Source organism: Thermobia domestica, chromosome 12 (assembly GCF_964235325.1).
Source record: "Thermobia domestica chromosome 12, izTheDome1.hap1.1, whole genome shotgun sequence".
NCBI classification, from domain to species: domain Eukaryota; kingdom Metazoa; phylum Arthropoda; class Insecta; order Zygentoma; family Lepismatidae; genus Thermobia; species Thermobia domestica.
In genome coordinates, this window is record NC_137465.1 from 197,987,510 (window position 1) to 197,999,553 (window position 12,044).

Genomic DNA, 12,044 nt, shown 5'->3' on the forward strand with positions numbered 1-12,044 from the left:
ATGTCAACATAGACCACCTCAGTAGGTCACAAACGATGTCAAACTGTTATTGGTGATACTGCTCTACAAACTCTAATCTGTGTGTTAGTGTTCATAATGTGGCAGTCAAATCTGCCTTAGCGACGAACATGAAGAATTTTTCTTAGCTACCATATTAACGATTAAACTAAAGAGTTTTGAATCAAGAAAAATTTTATTTGCAGCCCTAATTAAAAGATAACAGTAAAAGCAACAACGGAAAACCAATATTTTATGTAATAATGAACTATAATGAGAAAGAAACGACCTATCTTTCGAGTGGTTTCAGTTCGTCACTAAGCGTGAGAAAGGAATGCCGGAATGCCGCAATACAAAGCTTCTACGATAGGCTACAGCAATACATACAAAACAGATAGTGAACGTTAATTATTATTTTTATATTATACGAGTTGAAATTACATTTTAGTTTGCAATCTAGAAGCAATTGTTTTCATTCTAGCACCAACCAGTTTATTGTTGTTTGTAAACCATGCGTTTCCACTGCCCCACTATATATGTCTCTCTGAATTTTTACTTCTTCTTAAACGGTGTCTTAGTATACCTAATCGGCGTCCTAGCTTTCCGTTCTATCAGGCGCTTTTTCAGCCTTTCCCTGATTCATTAATATCTAGATTTTAAAACTGATTACTCGATATATAGCAACAGTTACTGATGAATGGAGCATTATGATTTTATTATTATACTAGGTATTTCAAACTATTCTGTAGTGGACAGTTTTAATTCCAAACCAATGTTAGTGATTTGGTAGGTACAAAGAGATCCCAGGGTTAGCAGCTTAGCATATTATGTAAGACAGAAGCTGCCAACATAGAGACTGCAAATTCTATTTTGCCAAGTATAAAGTTGAGAATTTTTGAGTTTTCTACCATAGTTATATGCTCTTGAACGCTTTGGTTCTATGTAAAAAAAAGAAAAAAGGATGTACTGAAGCAAGATCTAGGCTATATTATCAACAGAAAATATTCTTGAATTAATAATTATTCTCATTTTAATAAGAGAATACTGGTTGAATTCAATCACTATGTAAGCATGAACAACTGTTACAACATGTAATTATTGTTTCAGTTTCGTTTGGAAGTACTGCTGGTCTCTTCCTCGGAGGAAGTATTCTTTCTGTATTAGAATTTTCGTTCTTTGTCCTCCAAGAAATCATGACGCACTGCCGTAAACATAACAGAGTTAAGACAAATACACAGATGAAGACAAAATTGATCAAGCGTAAACGAGAGGGAAACGCCACGAGAAAAAAGCACATGGATGGAAAATGGATAAACAAAAAAATGAAATTCAAGTAAGTTAACACAGTTTCACTTATTACAAAATATGTGTGAAGTTTAAAGTTTTTGTTTGACTATAAGGTAAATATAATGTTGTGGAACATGATCATTAAATTAAATGTAAATTTATGACCATAATAAAGGAAGAATCCCCGATCTAGGGAAAGTTTGTTAAAACGATAAAATCCAGGAAATTCTCGCCTGACTGATTGACGAATATTATAAATGCTTAAATTGTCTTTGCTTTTCAGAAATAAATCAATACATTGCAGTAGTTCGTGTGTGTATGTGTCTGTTCAAAGTAGTATAATTTATATTCATTGCTGACTGGATGTATTTGTGTGCTTTTTTTGTAAAAAAAAAAAAGCGAAGGAAAAAGTAAAAATAATAGAAGCAGAAAGTAAATGGTTAAAATAAATAAAGTTGACACTTTCTTTAATATAACTAAATTAATTTTATCACATAACTTATGTCAGGTACTGCATACTCAACAACCCAGGGAACATTTGGGAAGAAAAGGCAAAATTTTGTGTCAATGGAGGGAAAGTTTCTGAGGGAAACCTACAAACACTGATATATCCCTGAAACTTAATTTATCACAATCATCACTAATACAAGATCTGTATCCTCACTTGTAAGGAAATTTGTATCAACTAAAGTTCATATTATTAGATTAGTGCGAATGAAGTGTCCGCGCTGACACGTGATAGAACCTCATTTCCGCAATATTGATGTGAATTGACTAGCTTAACGTAAATGTTCTGATCTTATGGAATAACAGATTTGAAAAATATAATACTTTGCGTTTCACAACTATTGCCTTAAAGTTATCAAATTAATGAATGACTTAAATTACAGTAAAATTTCATATATGTATATACAACTAGCTGAAAGCTACATATATGCCATTAACTTTCCAACTTACTAACTCTATAAACGTCAATCAATCATGTTGGAGCACACAAACAGGAAGCAATGAGCTAATAAACAGATTCATATGAACGTTCATTATGGAGAACATACATTTTTGAGTGATTTTTCTTTACGAACTTAAACCAAGACATTCTACATATCAAGTAGCGGCTATCATTAGGAGTTTGTTAAGATAGAATTGGCCAGTGAACATAATATTTACAGTTCGTTTCTCAAATTCATCTAATGAGATAGCATTGTCAAATGAGCGTCATTTGCACCAACCATTATCATGTTTATTTCAGTACCTCAGGAGCACCGTGAACAAATTCTAAAGAAAGTACTTCTGCCCCGAGTTGGGCATAGACCTCGCGTATCTTCCGTGCAAACTTCCAGACCGATAAAAAATGGACTTATCAGGGCCACGTGAGTTTGACACCAGCGAATAAGAATCATGGGCTAGAGGTTTGGAGTTCTCTGAATATAACAAATGAAACAGAAAATTTCCTCCATTGAATTGTCGCTTGTGTTAAAAAACGGATCTCCTATAACAATTGTAAACTGTAAGGACTATTTTATTTTTCTTTTCTGAACTATTTTATATTAAAAATATCAATGTTCAGATTTCGGACACTTGAGCACATTGAAACATCAAAAAATAAAGAAGAAAACAACTCATAATACCAGACTATTCCCTGTATATATCGCACACCCGGTAGAAGACTGTTACAAGTCAAAATTACACATTTGTAAGAACATTACTTTTGAAGTTTGTTATTGTACCAAAATCGTTCCCTAGAGTACTGGTATTTCTGCCATTTAGGGGTTAATTTGTTTAGTTACCTTTTTGCCAAAATAATACCAAGTAGAGGTAGTATTCTCTACTCTATTCTCTTTTGAGCGATGATAACACAAAATTTCCATTTTTTGAGTTGTAACAGTCTTTCACCGGGTGTGCGGTATGTATATTTATTAGTTTATTCTGTATTAAAAGACAATGGGTTATAAAACACCCACAGACTTTCATACATTATACATCGTAAAAAACTACGGTAATAAAATTATATAAAGTTTGGATTATGAACTTCTCTTCTTGTAACTTTCTCCCACACACAAATACAATTTAAACTACCATTTTCCCACAATCAATAGTGGAGAAAATAATGGATAGGTATTCTCAATATATGTTAATTAATTAATGTTTTCTAATTGTTGAAGTGATAAGGGAAGAAAAACTCCTCAATAAAACAATAACAGCTTCCAAGTAACTTCAAAAACTGCAAAATTAATTGCTCAATTTTATATACTTGAAACGTAAAAATAAGTGTACTCGACTTGCGTTAATATATATAATTATCCCATGATTATCTGTTTAAAACTTTAACATTACTAAATAATATTGACGTACTTGTAAAATTATTGCAGTAAACAGAATTGGGATCTGTCATTAAGCAATACATTTTATACAATTTTATTAAATTCATTACAACAAGGGATTGAGGTCAATTTGATAATTATCCTAGCTATCCTTTGAGTTCTGAGAGCGAAGCTCTGACGTTGTCTCAAATAGGTATTTGCTCCCGGATTTGTGTCCAAAACTTTATTTGAACAGTGTGGTAGTTGGACCTAGCTTAAATCACACATCTTTTGCAACGCTAATTCCTCTGATTTTCCAGACTAACTAGAGACATAGTATGTAACTGGGTTTAGTGCAAACAGTATATAAGATTTCTAACTTTAACTTTAAATGTGATAAGTATTTAGGAAATATATAAATTCTATATATAACTCAAGGGGTAAAAGTGGATCTGGAAAGGTAGGGGGACGCTTGACGTCATGCCGTCCCCCGTGTCTATCTTTCCCCATTGTTTTTTTAGAAACCCTAACAGCACAGGATGTACTAGGCATGTGCCATTTAGGTGTCCCAGCTACTTTTTAGGTACCCGACACTTGGCACATAGGATATTCATCTGTTAAGTAGGTACTTTGCTGCCTACAGTTTTAGGTACTTGTTACACCTAATTGGTATTTGCAACTATGTGCCACAAATAGAGCATTTATATACCTGGCTCAGTTTCGCACTCTACCAGTCATTTGTTTTCATGTCGTCACTTGGGACATATATCTGTCATGTTCTAGGTAAGTCCTTTATGTAGATACTATTTCAGATACTCTAACACCACAAGATGTGATCTGCATGCTATATTTAGGTGTTCTAAATTCACCTCCCTCAATGGATGCATTTGTTGCTTCTTTTTCTAAGCGATTGTGTACTAGAAGCAATAAACGTATCAACTTAATTAGATGGCAACTTTGCCGATCATTTGAAAGTGAATATGAGAGAAAAATGAAATAAAGTAAATAGACACTCGTCATTTTGTTATAAAATTAAATGGAGGGTAGATTTTATCTGATCCCGAGTGGTTATCGCCAAATATACGCGGTTAAGGGAGCATTCTGATCAGCCAAATTCAAACGACCTCAACAATTTATAACTCTTCAAGCGAAATTGTCTTCATCGTCTCCGTGACCAAGTCGGTAATACACGCGGCTAGTAATACAAAGCTTGGTGATTCGCGCGCACCCTGGAGTACATTCTTTTTACTTGTTTAAAATGTTTTTAGACTTACCTTAATGTAAATATATCACGCATATAGGCGATTTAACATATTTCGGGGGAGTAATTTTGTGTACCATTGACGCTTATGGCATAGAGATCATAACAAGAACATACTAAGCACTTTCCCCAGGTATATGTCAGGCATGTGCCTCGGGGCGGACATAGACTGTGACTATCACTTGCAGTCCATGTGATTTCTCTCTCAGAGGTTCATAAGTCAGATACTGGACACATTCCCATGTAGCTGAGGGAACATGATAGGTATATGCCTGCTATGTGATTGTACTGTTAGGGCTGTGGAGGGTCATCACGTACATTTTCTGAATGTGAGGGACGACGTCACCTTGCGTTCTCCCGCACTTTTACTCCTGATATAACTAGTAAAAGGTCAGTTCAAATCAGTGATGATACCAGCTTTAATTTCTTTAGACAGAGACATTTATGGGAAGGAAGCTATTTTTTGTATACCGAAAATAATTGTTTTGTATTAATATTCATTACAATATATTTCTGAGGGCCCCATAACAACTAGCAGACACATGGGCCACCGCCCAAAAAATTTCCAGTGCTCCCGAAGGAAAGATAAGCAGAAATTGCTTGGTGTGTTTTATATCAGGCTTATTAGCTTAGAAATATCGTTCATCAATCGGTGCTAGTTTTGTATTTTTGGGCTGAAATAGAGCAAAGCTTCAAATACTTGAACGTGTGTGTGTGCGGGGGGTATTATAGTTTGAAATAGCAAATAACAACATTTAACCTATTCTCAGTATTATTCACTGATATTTACACTAGGCGTGCTTTGACTGATTTCAGATTTTGTTCAGCTGTTATTTTGAATCTAACTATTCTAATGTGAACATATAAACCAAATTGTTGGTGTGAATATAAACAGGCACCTAGCCGGGATTTCGTAATAGGAGGGGGGCTTCGTGATAGGGTTGCCATATTTTAAATTTAGAAAAGTTGGGATTCTAAACCGTAACTACTAATGTGAACTTGTATATTACAAATACTGACTTGGGATTCTTCGGAACTTTTGCTTTCCTTTTTCCTTTTTTTTAAATCTCGATAAAAGAATATAAAAAGTATTGAAGCAGTCATAGTCATTCGAACTCGATTCTTCTTGGAAGCCACGTTGGCTAAGTGGTAGAGCTTTCACCACTGATGCTTGGGGTCCCGGGTTCGATCCCAGCCCCCGCCAAGTGAAATTTATTGTGGACAAAGACAGTGTGGGTGGGTTTCGTCGGGGTTCTACCTTTTCCTTCCACTTTCTTCATTCCACCATTTCATTCATTACTCATCATCACCGTCTCCTTTATCCTAACCGGCATAACCCTGGGACGTAAAACTCAAAGATTTCATTTCATTTTCGGTTCTTCTTGTCTTCTTTCTTCTTATTTTTCTTATATTCGATTAATACTGTCAAGGATAGCAACGAGATCTCTTTCGGCATCACTAAGACATCCTATAAAATGGATTAGTGTTGACGAGAAATTGAAAATTTCTTTAACTGGAATCTATGTTGCCAGGCTCACATTACTGGCGTTATTGGGCAATGTTTCTATTGGTAATTATGGAATTTATTACGTTTTACCTGAGACTTTATCTGATCCAACCGATATATCGGTAGTCATTTGTAGTCTATTGGATTAGCATGGAGTTAGATGAAATTCAGAATGTTCGGTACAATAACATCCATTTTTAACTTGACCCCACTCTGCGTTTTCTATACACAAAGCAACTCATAAGAAAGAGTAACCAAATGCTTGCTGTAGCTTTTTTATTTTGACACTGATTCTTCTTTTTCTTGTTTCTTTTTGTTTCAGTCTTTCATTTTTTTTCATTTTTCGTTTCAAAGGGGGGATGGTCTGGACACCCCAAGCCCACTCCTTGGCTACGTGCCTGGCATAAAGCGATTATATTAAACAAAATAGGGGGTGCGTTCCACAACTACTCTCATAAAAATAGCATACATGAATTCAAAATTAGCCTAGTGACAATCTTTTTCTTTCATTTTCCAAGCAATACTCCATGTTTGTTCATGCAGAAAGGTAATGTAATTAACATTCTATTATTTATAATCCTGTAAAAAATATTGGAGAACATAAAATGACACAAAGGACTTTGGTATCAAACGTATGGATATTATAAATCTTTGTAATAGATGTCATGAACAAAAGTATCTAGGAACATATGAATACTATAGTACTCGTAGTAAGCACTTAATGTTTTCTTCCTAATGCATATCCATTCTCAATACTTAGTCACTTATAGTTTAAAATAAAAATGCTATTTCATATTACATTTCACTTTGTAGGCAATTCGTCAAAGAACTCAGATCTGATACGTTAGCATTTTCCAAGCCTCTTCGTTCTTCTCTCCGAGAATATATGAAACGAAGCACTCTCCATGGTGTTACACTTATTGGAAATTCCAGTGTAAATTGGGTATTGAGGTAGGTTTAAATAATATATCTTTATATATATATATTCAGTAGAATATATATATATATATATATATATATATATATATATATATATATATATATATATATATATATATATATATATACAGTATATATAGGGTGTTCTATAATCCGTTTACATAGGCCCTCTCGGTAACTTTTGAAGATACGATAAAATGATAAGGGAGTATGTCTTTTGTTGTTAGAATGTATGTTTTTCCATCTAAAATGTTGAAATTTGACTCAACGTTTGGGCTCTACAAAGAGAATAGAATGGAGGGCCACAATGCAGGATATGAAGAAGAATCACACGCAACGTCAATCCAAGGTAGTAGCGTCACCATCAAAACGGAAGGGGACAGGTACGAAAAAGAAATTGAACTGAATTTATTCATGGCAAACTAGCATTAATTTCTTAGTAATGTCAACGAGACGAGACAAGAGGACAATTGAATAAAATCATAAAGGGCCTCCATGTCAAAACTCAAAATACCAGAGAAAAGTCGATAAACTTGTGTTATCGAAATAGAAGTTAAACGGGTACTAAAAGTACCTTAAAACAGAAGTACAAACTTTTAACAATTTCTTTTTCGTACCTCTCCCTTTCTGTTCTGATGGAGATGCTACTGCTTCGGGTTGACTTTGCGTGTGATTCTTCTTCATATCCTGCGTTGTGGCCGCCCCTTCTATTCTCTTTGGTCCAGGATACTTCAAACTACACGCACTTTCCTTCCTTGTTGTGCAACAAAGACGTGGCAATGTTGCATTTTTCTTTACCATTGGGTACTATACCAGCGTATCAGCGTAGAGCCCAAACGGTGAGTCCAATTCCGAAAATTCCAACATTTCAGATTGATAACACACTTTCCAATAACATTGGCCTCTTATCGTGTCTTCGATAGTTACCGAAATAGCCATGTAAACGAACTTATGGGTCACCCTATATATATATATATATATATATATATATATATATATATATATATGCGACGTAAAATTACTTTGAGTTCTAATACCTCTTGACGCTGATGTACACGGTATTTCTACTGGGTCTTCATTTTTGTTTATTTTGTGTTCTCCGTTTCATATATATATCTTTACGATTGAATCATTCATTTTATAGCATTATGAGAAAGAGACCAGTAACATATTTACCGTATATGGTAATACTTTTGTACTTCTACTTTTCTGTCAAAAACTGGTGTTTCATGTAAATTCAAGTTTGTAATTATGTGTATTTTATTTGTCAGTATTGTGCCATTATGTGTAGTGAAGTATGTAAGCGAGCGTGACCACTAAAGTTTGATACAACATGTCTTTCCACATGAGAAGAAGGGTAGAGAATAAAAAGATAGGTATGTTAACGACAAATCTTGGTGGGAATAATGGATTGAACAAATACGAACCATGTAAAAAGGTTTGGTGTAAGTCAGGGATCAAGGATTATGCAACAGCTTTGCCGAAATACAAGTTTCCATCGGTATTATATACTAAAACAGTACTATAGTTTAGGATGATGAGGGGTGCAACTCTCGACTCTAGTGTGAGAGTTCTTGGCCAATCATAACTCGCGACGTAAAATTGAAAAAAATAATTTAATTTTGCTTTGAGTTCTAATACCTCGAGACGCTGATGTACACGGTATTTCTACTGGGCTCTTCATTTTTGTATATTTTCTTTTTTTTTCCGTTTCATAGTGTGGAACCATGCTAGATTAAAAAAAATGATTGAAAACTGTAACTGAAAGTAATGCATCTGAAACTTATGGTTTAAGTATTAGTGAAGTGAATTTATAACATTTCCGGTTAAGGTACAAGAATTACAATAGAAACGTAATTTCCTTCTGGAACACAGAATCAATTAAGGAGCGTTTTTTCAAAACTTGATAGAGCATAAAACATCTGTTTTTTTATTACAACAATTGCATTTTTGTTCTTATTATACATAACTTCTATCGAGTTCTGACAAAACGTTCATGATTTAGTATTCCATACACATGGCACATTTCGGTATCTGTCAATTCTGGTTTCACAGGTCGATTGGCAGCATAAAAAACACACCTCCGTTTCTCAAAATTTGCTCTATCGAGTTAAAAAAAAACGATCCTCAAACAAAAATAGTTTCGCACTGTTTATACTCTATGATATATAACAGGAAATGGTTAGTATCTAGTTCTTCAGGTTTGAATACAAGATTAGTTGAGGAGATAGAAGCAATTTTTGTGGTGATGCATCGATTCAAAGAAAACTCTTATCGCATTATTACTGTCTTTTCTTGTTTTCCTCTATGGAACCGAATATTCAAACTGGAAGTGGTTGTTTGCATTTACTGCACCTGGTTTCAGTAGAGATGCTAGTAACAAAGCGCCATTCACTCAGACACTGAATCCATTAAAAAAAAAACCTGGCACTATCTTTTACTATATTTGTTCAATGGCGGTGAATGTTAGAATCAAAAATTGCTTATTTTAGCTGTTTTCGGTTTGATTAGAGGGTCAATGTTCTACAAACAGTTCATGACTGGGACTAGATTCGGTTTCAAAATACCGTTTCTCTCTATTTCTTATCGCTTTTGCTCTATAGTGACAATTTAAATTATTTTGGAAAGGGTATACCTTTAGTACTTATGACTTGAATAGAGGATTAATGGATTCAATGAAACCTATTCCTGAAACTCAGAATCGATTGCAAAAAATACCATTTCTCAATATATCTTACCGTTTTGCATTTGACACCTACGGAGGGAAAGACAGATTCATTCATCAAAGATATTCGAGATTTCGGATACTTATCCGTAGCATAGTTTGGGAATCTAGAAGGTGCAAAATCTTCGTTAAAGATCACTATTAAAACTAAGCATTGAATGTGCAGAAAACCTAACATTAAGAAGGAAACATTTTCTTTTGTGTTTATTTGTCCCTTTTACATAATGAAGTATGTATTAAACATTTTAATATTTTATGACGTATTTTAGGTTAGTTTTGCAGATTGTGTGCTCGTTTTCCAAATTTATGTTTTCCAAAGATTAAGAATTATTTTTACTTAATTAGGAGTGTAAAGAAAGTAATTTCATCAGTATCAACTGAAACTATTTAGAATCATCAGTTGATACCCTTTTACTCAGAATAAATAAATTTTAGGACAACTAAAACAAGTCAACAAGTGTCAAGATAATTTCTTCCTCAAAACACAAAAGAAAGAGGAATGACAATCAACTACTCATTCATTCCTATATAAAGCATTAAGAATGCAAGAAACGTTGAACTCTGCTCATTAGTCTCTACTTTACACTGTTATTATTGATTTTTTTTAAAAACTAATATATTGTATTTTTACCAAAGGGTAGTAAAAAATTCTGGAATTGTTTAATGGAGCGACATATAACCAACACTCCGTATCTATTTGGAATTAATTGTTGATATGTAAAAATGCTCAGATGGAAAATGCAAAAATGTTACACGTAGTTTAATCAATTGGCAATTCTATCATATGTTTGAATTATGAGTGTTAAAAATGAACTGTTTTACTAGTTGCTGAGTTAATTTTACCTGGAGGCGAAAAATTGTGGAACAAGATACAAAAAACTCATTCTCCATTTCTAGAACAAGGAAATATTGGCACAAGAGCAGGAAGAATGAATGATTATTCCAATTCACAACAAAGGTGACAAAACTGACTGTAATAATTGCCATGGCATTTCGCTTCAGACAGCATTCTATAAAATTCTTCCAAAGATTCTATTAGCAAGATTGACCCCACACGCACATGAAATTATTGGAAATTGTCACTGCAGATTTGGACGAAACCGATCAATTATTGACCAAATATTTACCATTCGACAAGTACTCGAAAAGAAGTGGGAATACAATATGGCGGTACATCAACTATTTATTGATGTTAGAAAGGCTTACGACTCCTTTAGGAGAGAAACATTCTACAGCATTCTTACATAATTAGGAATACCGAAAAATCTAATTAGATTAATTAAGATATGTTTAAATGAATTCCAAACCAAATTCCAGGCAGGAAAAATTCTTGTCCACTAGCTTTCACGTAGAGAATGGCCTGAAACAAAGAGATGCGTTGTCGCCATTATTATTGAATTTTGTCCTAGAATGCGCTTTAAGCAAAATCAAAGATAACAACCAGGGCCTAGAGTTGAATGGTATTCACTAGGTTATGTCGTATGCTGATGATGTAAGTTTAATAGGATATGAGAAGAGATCAATAGAAAGAAATGCAGAGGTCTTATTAAACGCTTACAGTGACATGGGTCTTGAAGTAAATACAGAGAAGCTAAATACCTGGAAGTTCGTCGGAACCGTAATACGGCAAATTATGGATGCGTTAAAATTTCAAATAATACATTTGAGAAAGTGGATACTTTCAAAATCTAGGATCAATATTAACAGATGAAAACCATATTCACGAATAAATTAAATGTCGACAAAAAGCAGAAAATTCCTGTTATTATTCAGTTCAAAATCTCTTGTCATCGCGAATTCTGTCGAGGAATTTGAAGTGTAAAATATATAAAAAGATATTCATACCTGCTTTTCTGTATGTTGCGAATCATGGTCGCTTACTCTGAGGGAAGAACATAGACTGAAAGTATCTGAGAACAAGATCCTGAGATGAATATTTGGACCCAAGACGACTGGGAATGGCGGATACTTCATAACGAGGAACTACATAATTTATACGGTTTGCAAAATATTGTTAGAGTAATCAAA

General features: G+C 34.0%; 1 protein-coding gene across 1 annotated transcript in view; it reads left to right on the top strand.

Annotated features, from left to right (window-relative positions):
* Positions 1 to 6,502: 6,502 nt before the first annotated feature.
* LOC145666232 (uncharacterized) overlaps positions 6,503 to 12,044 on the top strand; it is a 34,306-nt gene continuing 28,764 nt past the window's right edge. Inside the window, exons 1-2 of the mRNA XM_081733297.1 lie at positions 6,503 to 6,531; positions 7,166 to 7,295. Of these exons, the coding sequence (XP_081589423.1) occupies positions 6,503 to 6,531; positions 7,166 to 7,295 (159 nt within the window). The remainder of the gene's footprint in view (positions 6,532 to 7,165; positions 7,296 to 12,044) is intronic.